A 16710-nucleotide genomic window follows, 5' to 3' on the forward strand; every position below is an offset into this window, starting at 1 on the left:
TACGGGAGTTTCTTAAGGCGTTTGATAAACTTTATTTATTTTTAAAGTGAAGATTATTCTTCAATATAGCGAAAAATGCGCAGATCGAAAAGAGTGAAACCAAAAGTCAAACGACACATTGAAGATGTGCCGTTTTACAAGTTCACACACGGCAAAAACGAGCTTCCTCTCGATCCGGCTCGAGTGTTCATCGAGGAGCAAATTGGTAAGAAAATGAAAGGATCAAAGGATCTACTGATGGCACAAGGATATTAAGGACAACTTTCAATTCACAGGTAAAATCCATTCTATGAAATCAAGTTGCTTCACCAAAGATTACAGCCTTCACGAATGCCCTCGTGGAGATGGAGTTCCATTACCCGACCTATTGGCCCCGGAAAAACGCCCCAACTTTTCGCCGGAAGAGCCTCTGCGACCATCAACGTCGAAAATTCGCTGTCAAAAAGACATTGCTAGAAATCATACCCCACTGGAGCGGCCAGTAAAAGACGCCACGGATCACATGATCGATAAGTACAAACGCTTCCGGTTGAAGATGTTCCACGATCTCGCCCTCACCAAACCGGCTCTAAGGGGTAATGAGTTTTTCCGACGGTACGGACGCGCCTCTGAAGACGATCGCCGAAAGTTGCCGACACTGTGGCGAAAGAAGCGTCCGAAAAAGTTCCATTTCGATGAGTTTGCCTACCGTACGCCCGAAGAGAATGAGGAAGCAATGCGACGGATACAGAAACATCTGGACAAAATGATCGCCAAAAGTATACGAGAGGCGGAAAAGAGGCGCTTGGAAAAGGAAGAACAAGCCAGGAAGCCGCAATTTGTACGATCGACTGGGCTGCCGCTTAAACTTATTGTTGATAATTTCTCTATCTTTCATTACAGTGTACTTCATCGAAAGGTAAGGCTGTGTGTCCAACGAAAATTAAAAAGAAGAGATTGACTAATGAACAATTTGTGAAAAAGCTTAAAAAATCTGAAAGCATGTAAGTATAACGCTGTAAGACATCGAACATTGTGTAACATTTTATCTATCTTTAACATCTTTTTATCTATCTTGCCAGGAAACTCAAATACCTTCAAGCTCTACTACCAGTACATCCGGATGAGCAAAAGTACAAGATATTGTCGCGATATGAGCGGAACTTCCAGCAAGCGATGTGTTGTTTTGATGATGCAATGAAACATCGCACTCTCAATATTTTGGACGAACTGGATGTGCGCAAAATCGAACACTATCCATCGCATCTTATCAAGAAGATCCTGCCACGGATCGATAAACGAATAACCTACCTCAACCAAGCGTTTAAGTTTATCCTGGAAGAGGAGAAACTATGGCCCAACATTTACCCTGAGGTGATTCTGATGGACTATCTGTTCGATCCCGAGCATGGCGTGCAGCGCGATCAGGCGGTGTACTTTATCATTCTGCTGATGGATCTGCAAGAGGACTACCGTTACCACGTGAAGCGTGCCTTTCTGCGGTACATACTGCGCTCGGAGGAAGTGCGGAGTCGCCTACAGTTGGCCATCGAACCGCCGGAGTTCCCCATTGCCACCATGATTGCACCCGTGCCATGGAAGTGTTCGATTCAGCTAGCAAAGAACCGTCTGGAGGAGGTTCTGATGATCAACCATCCGGTCTTGCAAGCCATCAACATGCTGTGGCACAAGCTGTACAGTAACCTGCTGGTGGTTGATTCATCCAAGTTTTACAATACCGACATTCCAATGCACGCCGATAAGATTACGGAGATGATACACAACAGTTGTCGAATTACGAGAGATGTAGGATATGTGATTGAAGTGACTCAAAGTCCCGGAAAGCTTCATCGTTGTGTCATTACTTTTTCTATTCGCAGATTTTGATCAACGACTGGATGCCCCGCGTGGCGGACCTTGTGGATGTGATGCGAAAATACTGGAAGGATCTTGTCCCCCGCAATTCTACCCACGGCGGACGGGGAACCATTTTCTTCAACTGTATTCATGCGCTCACCTCCTACCATCTGCAGGACTTGATCAAAAAGAGTCTCGATCATCTCGTCGAAGCGCTTGAGGTGTACCGTGAAGGGGACATTGCCGGGAACGAGCCGAAGGTGAAGAAGAAACCCTTCATGACGCTCACGGTCTCGGTGGTCGGACAGCACCATACGGAAATCGAGAAAACTACTGAAAAGGGTGACCTTTCGCTGTACCAGGTGGACGATGACGATCCCGACATACTGGCCTCGGAATCGGACGACTTTCCGCTGACTAGCCGCGACGAACGGCGCACGTCGTTCATCGTGGAGAGCAGCGGCAAGATCATCATCTACCCGTACATGGAGGAGTTGCCCGACCTGTTCAAGAGCTACTTCGTGAAGATACTGAAGGTGGGCTACAAAATTCCCCGTCTCGAGTACTACCTCACGCAGGACGAAAAGCAGCTGGGCTATCTGCACTTTATCCGCGAGGATAACGACGACATGGAGAAGCTGTACCAGCGCGTAAAGAAAATTGTCATCGCGAACCAGACCGGCCCGACGGTTTACCTCTACCCGATGTACGAGTACTACTTTCCGGTGTTGGCGAACAAGATGAAGCTGATAACGGAGGGCATCTTCTCGCAGGCAGAACTGCCACCGTTGGATATATTCAAGGAGCTGGTCCAGAAGTTCACCGAACTTTTGAATGGTATCTACTATCTGCGAGATTTTATACCACTGAATTTGTTTATGCTCGATAATAGCAGACTAAACAAGGTGCTTGAGAAGCTGGTTAACGATCTGAAGAATTTTGTCATCAACTACTTCATAACGCTGAACCAAGTGGAAAATCGAAGGTAGGAGAACTGGTGGAAGCAACTCAAGCCACGAAAGTAATTAACTTTCCCTGTCTCTTGCCTTTCAGGATCTGCGATGAATTTGAAGATATGTCTCTGCATGCCGGAGAACGACCCAAGGAAACACCGGAAGTTGTGGCGCTGCAGAACTATCTCACCCACTGTCGGGAGGAGCGAATGTATCAACTTACATCCGAAATCAAGCAAGTCGCCCAGCGGGTGATTTTCTTACTCACGCACGCGATTCTAGATCGTACGTATGCACCCCTTATTGTTGTAAATTGCAACCCAAACCCTATCATTTCTTACAGAGGAAGATATAAACCTCAACTCAAGACTGTTCTTGTGGCCTAAAGAATTGGAAAAAGTGCTCGATCTCAGTGGTGCACGCTTAGCGGTGGTACGTGAGAACCTGGAAACATCGCTCCGAGAACGCAGAGTCAAGTTCGAGCAATACCTGATGACGGAGAAGAAGAAGATGGACCACTTCCGGACCCGTGAAATTCGAGAAATGCTTTCGCTGGACGACCTGCGTGAGAAAGTGGACACGGTCGATGGGTTGATGAAGATTTTGGAAGTAATTGAAACACACAGTAGGGCTCGAGTTTAGTTCTAAATTTAACTTTTCTGCAACATCCCACCACAGGATTGTAGCAGAGAGGCAAAAGAGATCAATGCGAACGAAAATCTCCTCCAGATTGATCAGTCGTTCTTCCCGTCGCTCAATGAGATGATCGAAAAGATGGGCCCGATCGAGAAGCTCTGGCACACGGCGTACAAGTTCGACACCTGTCACGAGGTGTGGTACTTTGGTCCGTTCAAGGACTTGGACGCGGACGTCATACGGAATGCCGTTGAGGAGATGTACCAGGCCATCTCGGTGCTGCTCAAGGAACTCACCGGTAGCCCGCAAGCGAAGCGCGTCGCCGAACAGATACGCATGAAGGTGGAGAAGTTCAAGGTGTACCTGCCGATACTGGAGTCGATCTGTCGCCAGGGGCTGTGCGATCGCCACTGGAAACAGATCTCGGAAGAACTGGGCCAAGAAGTGAACCCCGATGTGCACAACTCGCTCAGCCAGATGGTAGAAATCGATATCGTTAAGATCCAGCAGCGTCTGGAGGAGATCTCCAATGCTGCCGGCAAGGAGTACGAGCTAAACATCCAGCTCGTGAACATGCAGGAAGAGTGGACGGATGTCATGTTCGTTTGCGTGCCGTACCGGGACAGCGATATGTACATCCTATCCTCCGTTGACGAAATTCAAACGCTGCTGGACGACCATATCCTGAAGGCACAGGCGATGCGAGGATCGCCCTATATCGCTGCGCTCGGCACGAAGGCAAACAACTGGGAGGACAAGTTGATCTCCATGCAGGACATTATCGATACCTGGCTGCAGGTGCAGGCGACCTGGATGTACCTGGAGCCGATCTTTAGCTCCGAGGATATCCTGCGCCAGATGCCAACCGAGGGGCGCCACTTCAAGGCCGTCGATCGTGTATTCCGCAAGATCATGAAGCACACCACGGCTGACGCGCATGTCATTCAGGCGACAGATTACCCAGAGCTGCTGAACACCCTCCGGAAGGCGTACACCGATCTGGAGGAGATACAGAAGGGTCTGAACATGTATCTCGAAAAGAAGCGGCTCTTCTTCGCCCGATTCTTTTTCCTCTCCAACGACGAGCTGCTGGAGATTTTATCCGAAACCAAAGATCCACTGCGAGTGCAACCACATCTGAAGAAGTGCTTCGAAGGAATACATTCGCTACAGTTTGATCAGCAGATGGAGATCGTAGCGATCACTTCTGGCGAGCAGGAAGTGATACCATGCGTCCGTAAGGTTAATCCCAACATGGCGAACGTAAGTATAAGTTTTAGGTAAGCATATTCGGTAGACAAATAGCTAAAAACTACAGTTTCATGCAGGGTTTGGTTGAGAAGTGGCTGAAAGAAGTAGAAACGGTGATGTTGGAGAGTGTAAAGGAGCAGATTTGGCAATCGTACGAACGCTACCCGAACGAGCCGCGAAAGGCGTGGGTACTGAATTGGCCTGGCCAGGCTGTACAGGTGGTGTCATGCCTCAAGTGGACCGAAGAGGCAGAGGAAGCCATTAAAAGCGGACAACTGAAGCAGTTTGGTGATACGTGCTGCGAGCAGATAGCCGAGCTGGTAGATATTGTACGAGGAACACTGAGTGCCGGTGCAACGATCACTATCGAAGCATTGATTGTCGTGGACGTGCATGCGCGGGATATCATTAACATGCTGGCGAACAAACAGACCACGGACGTGGGTGATTTCAACTGGTTCTCGCAACTTCGATACTACTGGCGCATCGACGACGATGATAAGCAGAGCTACGTCGGGGTCAGTATGGTGACGACCGATCTCAAGTACGGTATGGAATATCTCGGCAATACGGGCCGTCTCGTTACGACCCCGCTGACGGATCGGTGCTTCCGCACACTAATGGGAGCTTTCAAGCTGAACCTCGGCGGTGCTCCAGAAGGACCGGCCGGAACGGGTAAAACGGAAACCTGCAAAGATTTGGCCAAAGCGGTGGCAAAGAAGTGCGTCGTCTTCAACTGCTCTGATGGGTTGGACTATAAAGCGTTGGGTAAATTCTTCAAGGGTCTCGCGCAGTCTGGTTCCTGGGCCTGCTTTGATGAGTTCAATCGTATCGAGCTGGAGGTGTTATCAGTGGTGGCGCAACAGATCCTTACTATTCAGCATGCCATTGCCCAGAAGGTGGTCAAGTTTGTGTTTGAAGATACCCACCTAAAGATCGACCCGACGTGCAATATCTTCATCACCATGAATCCTGGGTATGCCGGACGAACCGAACTACCCGACAACTTGAAGGTACTGTTCCGCACCGTTGCTATGATGGTACCGGACTATGCAATGATCGGTGAGATTACGCTCTACTCGAACGGGTTTGACAATGCGCGCGTCTTAGCACAGAAGATCGTACACACGTACAGGCTCTGTTCGGAGCAGTTGTCCTCGCAGTTCCACTACGATTACGGTATGCGTGCGGTGAAATCGGTCCTAACTGCTGCCGGCTCCTTACGACGTGCCCAGCCGCACTTGCCGGAGGATCAGATAGTTTTACGTGCCATCATCGACGTCAATTTACCCAAATTTCTTCAGCAGGATATTCCTCTGTTTGAGGGTATCTATAAAGATTTATTCCCAGGAGTGAACCTTCCTCCGGTACGTACAACTAAAAAGACTTCTGGTAACAAGTAACGGAATATGATATGACCCAAACCTATCTCTTCTTCAGCCTGCCCGCGACGACATCGTACGAATTCTTCTCGTGAAACTAGTCAAGCGAAAGCTCCAACCGACGGCATGGTATATCGATAAAATCATGCAAATCTACGAGATGCTACTCGTCCGCCACGGACTTATGATCGTCGGCGATTCTATGGGAGGGAAAACTACAGCCTATCAGGTGCTAGCCGAGACACTGCGCGAGTTGCGTGTGGAAAAGGGACCAAAATGTGAAGAACAAGGAGTTCAGTACCGTCTCATCAACCCAAAATCGATTTCGATGGGCCAGTTGTACGGAAGCTTCGATCCTGCGTCTCACGAATGGTCTGACGGAGTGCTTGCAAACACGTTCCGGGAGATGGTAAATACAACAAGCCCGGAAAGACAGTGGATCATCTTCGATGGTCCGGTCGATGCGGTTTGGATTGAGAATTTAAACACGGTTTTGGATGACAACAAGAAGCTATGCTTGATGTCTGGTGAAATTATCCAAATGACTAAGCTGATGAACCTTGTCTTTGAGCCAATCGATCTGGAGCAAGCGTCTCCGGCGACAGTTTCGAGGTGACGAACGATGGCGAAGGTCGACGCCCTTAGAGTGAAACCACTTTGTAATAATATTTCCTATTCTCTTTCATTTGTAGATGTGGTATGATCTACATGGAACCTCAGCAGCTCGGTTGGATAGCTTTGCACAAGTCCTTCCTATTGCTACTGGAAGAGAAGGGCGTCTCGGAGATCAACATTGGAGTGTTTGAACAGCTTGTGGAATGGTTGATTCCACCATCACTGAAATTTTTAAAGATGGTGAAAACTGTTCTCCCCATTTCGGAGATGCAGTGTTACTCGGTAAGATGTTTTAGAGATTCTCAATGGTCGCAACAGCACAACTCATGTATGAGATTATTACTTTGCAGATGTTTTCGCGGTTCTTCTCAATCTTTTGCACCCGTATGAACAACTACACACAAATTCAGTTCCAGCAAACATTCCTGTTCTGCTACGCCTGGGGTTACTTTTCATCCGTCACCAACGAAGGCCGGAAGTACATTGATCCACTGCTTCGCAAGATCCTTTACGGAGCCAACGAGGATCACCCGAAGCCGAAACATTTTTCTCTGAACCGTGGTCAAATGTACCCGGAAAAGATGAACTTCATGGACTATAGGTTCGACGAGCACGAAAACTGGTGGCCTTGGCAAACGACGGAAGAGTTGGTCCTACCAGAGTCGTGCATCGTGTCGGAACTGATGATACCGACGAAGGAAACCGGATACATTCTGTATTGGACGAATCTGTGCGTGAGAAATGGTATTCCAATTTTGCTGGCTGGCCCGACGGGAACCGGGAAAAGCGCAACCATTTCCAACTACATCCGCGAGCTACCAAAGACAAAATTCATTTCGAACATCATTAACTGCTCCGCTCGGAGTACGGCCGCTCAGGTACAGGACACCATCATGGGGAAGTTGGATCGTAGGCGTAAGGGAGTTTATGGTCCACCAGTTGGCAAAGAGTGCGTCAATTTTATTGACGATCTTGCAATGCCGGCACGAGATGACTATGGATCGCAGCCTCCACTAGAACTAGTCCGTACGTGGCTTGATCATCGCATCTGGTCCGATCTACGGGATACGTCCAAGATCGAGTTGATCGATCTGCTGCTGATCGCAGCCATGGGACCTATCGGTGGAAGCAACTTCATTCCTCAGCGACTCTACCGTCACATGTTTGTCATTTCGGTGGATTCCTTCGAAGATACCACGCTGATGCGTATATTTTCCTCCATTGGTGACTGGCACTTTGCCAAGGGTTTCCCCGAACCGGTGGCTCGCTTAAGCAAACTCCTTAGCCAAGCGTCAATCGCGGTCTACCGAGGTGCTATCGAGCACTTCCTGCCAACTCCGGCAAAGTCACACTATCTCTTTTCCCTGCGCGATGTGTCCCGCGTCTATCAGGGTATTGTGCTGCTACCGTCCAAGAAACTGCCGGATGCCGAGAAACTTGTCCGCTTGTGGCTGCACGAAACATACCGTGTGTTCTGCGATCGGCTTATTGACGATGAAGATAAACGTAAGCTGCTTCAGCTGGTGGATGAGGCTTCCGTAACGCACCTAAGGATGAAGCTTGAACAGGCCTTCGGCGATCGCCTCGAGCCCGGTCAGAAGGTATCGGACAAACACATACGGGACCTTCTGTTCGGTAACTACATGGAACCGGCGGCAGTGACGCGACTATACGATGAGGTTGACAACTGGGAGCAGCTGGAAAAGAACATCAACTTTTACCTTTCCGAGTACAATGAGCGCTCAAAATCTCCGATGAACCTGGTACTGTTCCGGTTTGCGATCGAGCACATTTCGCGGGTGTCGCGAGTGCTGCAGATGCCACGGGGTCATCTATTGCTCGTAGGACTGGGTGGATCTGGCCGGAGAAGTGCGGTGAAACTGGCCGCCAGTATGAGCGATTCGCTCGTATTCCAGGTGGAAGTTACTCGCAGTTACTCGCTGCACGAATGGCGTGAGGATATGAAGAAGCTTCTGATGAATGCCGGTTGCGAAGGGAAGCGAACAGTGTTCCTGTTCAACGACTCGCAGGCAAAAGAGGAAGCTTTCGTGGAGGACATCAACTCACTCCTTAACACGGCCGACCTGCCGAATCTGTTCCAGGCCGAGGAGAAGGCGGTCATCCTCGAGCAAATGCAAACGATCGTACAGGCCACGAACAAACCAATCGATCTGACAGCACTGTCACTGTACAACTTCTTCGTGGAACGTGTACGGGAGAATCTGCACATCGCGTTGGCGTTCTCGCCGATCGGAGACTCGTTCAAGAAGCGATTGCGCATCTACCCGTCCCTCATTAACTGCTGCACCATCGATTGGTTTACGGCCTGGCCCGACGATGCCCTGCAGAAGGTGGCCGAGTTTTTCATACGCTCCATGGACCTCGTCAGCAGTCAGGAACGTCTGTCGTCGCGGGATTCTTCGAGCGTCGAAACGGTCGCCGAACCGGTGCCGGTCGATGAGAAGGATCAGAAGACACGCCATCTAACCGAGCTCGAACGTAAGCTCATTGATATCGTGCTTGAGTTCAACGAAAGTGTCGTAGAAAACTCGCAACGGTTTTTCCTCGAGCAGGGACGACGTAACTATGTAACACCGACTTCGTATCTCGAAATGCTACGTTCTTTCAAGGACTTGTACCGGAAGAAGTACTCCGAAACGATCACGCAACGTGACCGATACACAACCGGTCTCGAGAAGCTGGACTTTGCCGCCGGGCAGGTGTCGGTTATGCAGGATCAGCTGAAAGATTTGCAGCCCCAGTTGAAGCAAACGTCCGATGAGACGGAGAAAATCATGGTCAATATTGAACGGGAAACGGCCGAGGCGGAAAAGAAGAAGGAAATTGTCGGAGCAGACGAAACTGCCGCCAATGAAGCGGCAGCCTCCGCCCAAGCGATAAAAGACGATTGTGAGAGTGACCTGCAGGAAGCAGTACCGGCCCTTGAGGCAGCCCTGGCAGCACTGGACACCCTGAAACCGGCTGACATTACAGTGGTCAAGTCGATGAAGAATCCACCGTCGGGTGTGAAGCTGGTGCTAGAGGCTGTCTGCGTTATCCGAGGCATCAGAGCGGACAGGAAACCTGATCCAAGTGAGAGTTCAAGCGGGTTTAAGCGTTGGAAGTTATTTAAATTCTTGACTACCCTTTCCTTTGCAGATGGACATCTTGTGGAAGACTATTGGGGACCATCGCAAAAGATGTTGGGCGATCTAAAGTTCCTGGACAGTCTGAAAACGTTCGACAAAGACAATATTCCCATTCCAGTGATGAAAAAGATACGAGAAGTGTAAGTAGAACTCACGGATTTATGAGGTTTACCGTGTTTTAATTTCCTACTTGGTTTTTCCATTTTAGTTACATTGCTGATCGAGAGTTTGTTCCGGAGAAAATCAAAAACATCTCGATGGCCTGCGAAGGTCTGTGCCGTTGGGTACGAGCGATGGAGATTTACGATCGGGTAGCGAAGATTGTTGCCCCGAAGAAGATAGCACTTGCCGAGGCCGAAGCCGAGTTGGCGATGCAGATGGAAAAACTTAACTCTAAGCGAGCCGAACTTCAGGAGATTCTGGACAAGTTGCAAAAGTTGAACGACTTCTTCGCCGAAAAGTCCCGTGAAAAGAAACGTCTCGAAGACGAGATCGATAGCTGCGAGAAGAAACTGATACGCGCCGAACAGCTCATCGGAGGGCTCGGTGGCGAGAAACGTCGCTGGTCCGAGTGTGCTGTTAATCTGCATCAGTCGCTAAGCAACGTAGTCGGTGATGTGCTGCTGGCTGCTGGATGCGTTGCCTACTTGGGTTGCTTCTCGACCGAATTTCGATCGTCGATTCTACACGATTGGAACACGGTTGCCCTTGCCCGCCGTATACCGTGTACGGAGAATTTCTCCCTTCTTACAACTCTGGGCAATCCGTTGCAAATCCGTAGCTGGTCGAACTGGGGTTTGCCAACGGATAACTTTTCCGTCGAGAATGGAATCATCGTAAAGCACGCACGCCGTTGGCCGCTGATGATCGATCCGGAAGGTCAGGCAAATAAGTGGGTTAAGAACATGGAGAGAGCGAACAATTTGAAGATAATCCAGCAGGGTGAAGCAAACTATATGCGCGTTGTCGAAAATGCCATTATCAATGGCTACCCGGTATTGTTGGAAAGCGTAGGTGAAACGATCGATTCCGGATTTAACACCATTCTGGAGAAAAACATTATCGTGCAGAAGGGTTCACACTGCATCAAACTTGGCGATGCTATGGTGGAATATAACGAAAACTTCCGATTCTACATCACGACCAACTTGCGCAATCCTCACTACTTGCCCGAGACGGCCGTAATGGTAACACTGATGAACTTCATGATTACGGAACAGGGACTACGATCGCAGTTGCTCGGAACGGTGATCATCCAGGAGCGACCGGACCTACAGGAGAAAAAGGAATCACTCATAATTGAATCGGCACAGAATCAAGAAGCGCTTTATAATGCGGAGGCCAAAATTTTACAAGTCCTCTCCACCGCCGAGGGAAATATCCTTGACGATGAGAACGCGATCGACATACTTACCTCTAGTAAGCAACTGTCGGAGGAGATACAGGCGAAGCAGTTGGTGGCCGTTGCTACTGAGGCGGAAATTGACGCCGCCCGGCAGCAGTACATTCCAGTTGCACGCCACTCTGCCGTAATCTTCTTCTGCACGGCTGAGCTTGCCAACATAGACCCGATGTATCAGTTCAACCTTACCTGGTTCCTGAACATCTTCGTCCAGGCGATCATCAATTCGCCCAAGTCTGATGAACTCGAACAGCGGTTGAAGCATCTGACGGACTACTTCACAATGGCCATCTACAACAATGTGTGCCGCTCGTTGTTCGAGAAGGACAAGCTTATGTTCTCGTTTGTGCTGTGCCTGGGTATCATGCGTGGACGGGGCGAGATCAAGGATCCGGAACTTTCATTCCTTCTGACCGGTGGACTGGCGTTGGATAACCCACTTCCAAATCCTGCACCCGATTGGTTGTCGGACAAGTGTTGGGCAGAGGTGGTCCGAGCAGGGTCACTGCCATCGCTGAAGGATCTCCCACAAGCGCTCACGCAAAACATCAACGGGTGGAAGGCGTACAACGATCTCAACGATCCGGATGGCCAGTCACTCCCGAAACCGTTCGATCAGCAGGATAACCTCGTCAAGTTGATCGTGCTGAAATGCCTCCGTCCGGACAAGGTGGTTCCGGGTTTGCAAAGATTCATCGTGCAAAACATCGGTCAAATGTACGTGGAACCACCGCAGTTTGATTTGGAGACGTCCTATCGGGACAGCTCACCCAGGACACCGCTCATATTCATGTTGTCGCCCGGTTCGGACCCGATGGACAGTATTCTCACATTCGCAAACTCCCACTACATGAGTGACGATTGTCGGGTGATCTCACTGGGTCAGGGACAAGGACCAAAGGCTACCCGAACCATTCTGGACGCGATCAAACTAGGTTACTGGGTCATCCTCCAGAACTGTCACGTGGCCGAGTCGTACATGGACGAACTGGAGAAGATATGCATGGACTCGACCCTTTACGAATCCGTCCACCCAAAGTACCGCCTATGGTGTACGTCCTACCCGAGTCGCCGTTTTCCGGTGTCCATCTTGCAGAATAGCGTCAAGATGACGAACGAAGCTCCGAAGGGTGTGAAAAACAACATGACACGCATTTTCACTACAGACCCGTTATCGAACGATGGGTTCTACACCAATGCGTTCGATGGACCGTTGGCTACGACGTGGCTCCGGGGAGTTTTCTCTTTGGTGTTTTTCCACGCCGTCGTTCAAGAGCGTTGCAAGTTCGGCCCCTTGGGTTGGAACATTCCGTACGAATTCAACGAATCGGATCTGAAGTATGATAGATTTTTTACATTCTAAAATGAAATTGGATTGAACACGATGTTTTCCATTCTTTTAGGATCTCCCTTATGCAACTGAAGATGTTCCTCAACCAGTTTCACAGAATCCCCTTCGACGGTCACATTTATCTGACGGGTGAATGCAACTACGGCGGGCGTGTGACGGATGACAAGGATCGCCGACTGTTGATGGCGCTCTTGAATCGTATTTACAACCAAGAAACCATCGATACAGACAGTTTCCGTCTAACCGAGTCAGGCCGGTACAAGGTACCGGAGTTACCGACGAAACAAAAATCGTTGGCCTATATTTCGACGCTACCAATGATTGCACATCCGGAGGTGTTCGGGTTGCACGAAAATGCAGACATTACACGCAACATCGAGGAGACCAATTCGGTATGAGTTTGTTAAATTTAAACGATCGTATGCGAAGGTCTGTAATGCTGGTTTACTTTCAGCTGCTCGATCGGGTGCTGCTAACACAGACACATCTGTTTGCCGGCACTGCCACATCGGACACGGAACAGCAAGAAGATCCGGTGTTGTTGTTGTGCACGGAGATCACCAACAAACTGCCCGAACTCTACGACCTCGATGCCGTCGCCGAGCTGTTCCCGATCGAGTATGAAAACTCCATGAACACGGTCCTGCGTCAAGAGTTGACACGCTTCAACCGACTGCTCGAATATATCCGCATCAGCTTAGTGGATGTGCAGCGTGCCATCAAAGGTCAGATCAGCATGATCCCGGAGCTGGAGAGCATCTACCGGTCGATGAAAATCTCGCGCGTCCCCAAGGCGTGGCTCTCGAAGAGCTATCCCTCGTTGAAACCACTCGGAAGCTACGTGAACGATTTTGTGGAACGGTTGGCGTTCTTCCAGCGCTGGATCGACGAGGGCGAACCGAATGTGTACTGGATGAGTGGGTTCTACTTTACGCAGTCCTTCCTGACGGGAATTATGCAAAATCACTCGCGCAAGTTTAATCTACGCATCGACGATCTGGTCATGGATTTCGACGTTACGGCGTTCGAGTCCGACCAAGCGGTAAAAGATTCCCCCGAAGTGGCTACATTTGTGAAGGTAACATGGCTGAAACAAATTTAAACACCTTAAAAATTATCATTATACTTCTATGACCTAACTTTGGAAAATCTCCTTCAACAATACAATATAGCTCGCACACATTATAAACATTACGTATCATCATTACATATCAATCCATACATTTAAAACACTTCATTACATTTTAACGCTACGCTACAAAAGGATAAAAGACGCAACAACGTGGACTACGTGCTGTTTGACGTAAGTACAAGTAACTTTGCCAACATAGTGAACTTTACCATAACAATGTACTTTGGAAATTGTGTTACTAAGTCCAAAAAAAGTCCTACATTCGATCAATTAAAAACACCTGCTCTTCTTCAATACTCTCCAGGGTCTATATCTGGAAGGCGCCCGTTGGAATCGCGACAAGTTGCACCTGGATGAACCCCTTTCCCGCATACTCTACGACACGCTGCCCATCGTTTCGATGACGCCAACGGTGAAAGAGGAAAAGGATTCCATCCGCCGTCAACGCTACGACTGCCCGATCTACAAAACCAGCGAACGACGCGGAGTTCTGTCCACCACCGGTCACTCGACCAACTTCGTCATGTTCCTCGAGCTGGACACCGAGAAGCCATCGGAGCACTGGGTTCTGCGGGGAACCGCCTGTCTGTGCCAGTTGGATGATTAGCCGTGTCCCTTTTTCTGTGGAGTTCTATATTTATTCACTTTTCTAGCAACTTTTCAAGCGGTTTTTTAAAGCTACTCAGAAATAACGCTTGTCTGCATGTTTGTGTGTGAAATGGTTTGATATGAGACATTTTTCTCCAAAGCTTTACGAAATAAATCTGTAGTTGTGTGAAACGATAGAGCGGTTTAGTTTGCTCCACATTTCATTTCCAGCGAAATACCGCGAACCGTTATCGTTATCTTATCTCGGTACGCGCCGTTACTGGAAGGTAAGCAGCCGTTAAAAGTTGCGTGTGACGGGAGAAGTTTGTCGCGGGAACTACGATCGACGGAGGGAATTTATCTTATCTTGCCGTTACCTCCCGCGTTTGCCAATCGTTTTACCGATAAGAGCCCGACCAGGGTGTAGTCGCCTGCGAGGTAGCAGGTCTTATTGTGCTCAAACGCTTCATAGCATAGCGTGAATTTTCAGCAGTCGACCGAAACGAAACAAAACTCCTCTCATTTTGCCAAAAAACCTAGAGCAAACTTGGTGCAAAAATTAATACACGTGGCAAGTGCATAAACGACATAGCGGCCTCAAGATGCATCTCATTAAGAATAAAGCCGTTTACTTCACATTAATGCTCGGTAATTATTGGAAACCTTTCCTACGTTGACGTTGAACAAGTGTGGTGCAATCATTTCACGGCGGGAAGAGTGAATCATCAGTTAAATATTTCCTGGAAGAAGAAATGAGTCTACAGTGCGAAACTATGCATCGATTGAGCAAACGTATCTTTTACCTTTGTATGCGTTGACTCACGTGCACTTTTGACCGGAATGCATGGATTTAACGGTGGTTTGCAGTAGGAATAATAATTGCGTGATGCAAAAGTGTTGTGAAAAGTTTCTTCCTCTAACAAAGACTCGGCCAACTGACCCTACTTAAACGCTGCATGCATCAAGATAATCAGTCAGTTACGTAAATCAGGCTGTCGGCATCTTTATTTACTTTGCGCTAGAAATGGAGTAATAAATCGGATGTAGCTTTTATTGCCCATAAAATGATGCTGTGCAGAGAAATAACAAACAGTGAGGAAAAGACAGCTTAATACGCATACGACGCCTGAAAGATGGCGGACGAAAGATGAGGCAACAGTGTGTGACGACTTTATGATAACTTGAACTACCGAACACCGTGACTCATTTGGCTGAGCGATGTTAACATTTATCGCTAGCCGTATCAAGGTCATCGTAGTGGATATGACTAGACTAACAATCTTTCTCTTTCACAGTTGTCCTGAGTATGTGCTTGGACCAAACGGAGGCACGCCGTAAGATTCTTCGTGGTCGCCGTACCATCAACCGAACATTCAAGCGTAAGGAACAAACCAAAACGAGTGAATCATACACGGAAGTGCTGAACTAAATGCACGTTCTCTCCCTTCAGGTGGACCGCTGATTCCGGCTTGGGCCATCATCACGATCGTGGCGATTGGAAACCTGCTGCTCGGTGGCATTGCGTACCTCATATTCCGCAAGGTGGTGCTTAATCAACCGATCGAAAACGTCACATCCTACACCCCGGCCATGCAGGACGAGTACAGCTCCTAAGGCTAGCGGGAAAAGATGTCGCCGTTCAAACCACTTTCCACCCATAAATCCTCTTGTCCCTTTTTGACATGCTGCCTTCCATGAACAACAGCCGTTTCCCAACGGTAGCCATTAAAGCGTCCCCGAATTTAAGCTAGATTTTAAGCCCACCTAAACCCCATCTTTGTATCAATAAAATACCGATCGGTATCAACTGATTTTTCTAATACATTAAAACAAACAAACAGCTCGTATGTCCTAAGAGATGGTGTTTACGTTGACTTAACCGCAATTACACTGACAATCCTCCATTTTGCAGCAAATCAATGTACGTTTTACATCAATAATTCAACCAAACGGGAATCGTCCCGTACTGTATCGCGTGACCGGTGACATGTTTTGACGGAAATTTGGTGACTATCCATTCACTTTCTAGAACATCCTCATCTATTTAAATAACAAAACCACTTCTCCTTGACCGACTAAATGCAGTGGCGATTTAAACGTCTACCATTACATCCTTAACCAGACGTCGATCGCCGAAATCGACCCACTTCACATGCAACGGTGAGAAAAACGGTAAGAAAAACTCCGTCAGATCTGAAAAGACCACCAAAGTCCTTTCGACAGCCGGCTGCTGCGAAACGTTAATGTTGTTGCAAAGCACTCGCCATCGGACGGGAGGTCACTGGCTCATAAATTTTCAAGTGCTCACAAATTTCAACGCCAATCGCACGGCCATTGCACAGAGTAGAATGGCAAAATCAAACACACCCCTGCCATCGCTTCTGCAATCGCCATTGCCATGGCCAGGGTCAAATA

At 48.6% G+C, this 16710-nt stretch overlaps 2 protein-coding genes across 2 annotated transcripts; both read left to right on the forward strand.

The window, feature by feature from the left end:
* Positions 1–1161: 1161 nt before the first annotated feature.
* LOC131258450 (dynein axonemal heavy chain 3) lies at positions 1162–14314 on the forward strand. Its single transcript, XM_058259772.1, has 14 exons — positions 1162–1785; positions 1860–2821; positions 2890–3074; positions 3133–3398; positions 3468–4688; positions 4754–6043; positions 6117–6670; positions 6751–6955; positions 7024–9766; positions 9833–9962; positions 10031–12562; positions 12628–12967; positions 13030–13653; positions 14012–14314. Exons 1-14 carry the CDS (start codon positions 1177–1179, stop codon positions 14312–14314), a joined length of 11964 nt encoding a protein of 3987 aa, XP_058115755.1. The 5' UTR covers positions 1162–1176.
* Positions 14315–14680: 366 nt separating this feature from the next.
* On the forward strand, positions 14681–16061 carry LOC131259044 (uncharacterized). Its single transcript, XM_058260456.1, has 3 exons — positions 14681–14943; positions 15591–15674; positions 15746–16061. Exons 1-3 carry the CDS (start codon positions 14898–14900, stop codon positions 15907–15909), a joined length of 294 nt encoding a protein of 97 aa, XP_058116439.1. The 5' UTR covers positions 14681–14897; the 3' UTR covers positions 15910–16061.
* The last annotated feature ends 649 nt before the right edge of the window (positions 16062–16710 follow it).

This window comes from Anopheles coustani, chromosome 3, assembly GCF_943734705.1.
Source record: "Anopheles coustani chromosome 3, idAnoCousDA_361_x.2, whole genome shotgun sequence".
Lineage (NCBI taxonomy): Eukaryota > Metazoa > Arthropoda > Insecta > Diptera > Culicidae > Anopheles > Anopheles coustani.

Bases quoted from the DNA above. Each gene is read 5' to 3' on its own strand.
- LOC131259044 (XM_058260456.1), top strand. From the start codon at position 14,898: ATGCATCTCATTAAGAATAAAGCCGTTTACTTCACATTAATGCTCG. The intron at 14,944-15,590 runs GTAATTATTGGA...TCTCTTTCACAG, and splicing joins TTACTTCACATTAATGCTCG to TTGTCCTGAGTATGTGCTTG. The intron at 15,675-15,745 runs GTAAGGAACAAA...CTCTCCCTTCAG, and splicing joins CATCAACCGAACATTCAAGC to GTGGACCGCTGATTCCGGCT.
- LOC131258450 (XM_058259772.1), top strand. From the start codon at position 1,177: ATGAAACATCGCACTCTCAATATTTTGGACGAACTGGATGTGCGCAAA. The intron at 6,671-6,750 runs GTGACGAACGAT...TTTCATTTGTAG, and splicing joins TCTCCGGCGACAGTTTCGAG to ATGTGGTATGATCTACATGG. The intron at 9,767-9,832 runs GTGAGAGTTCAA...TTTCCTTTGCAG, and splicing joins GGACAGGAAACCTGATCCAA to ATGGACATCTTGTGGAAGAC.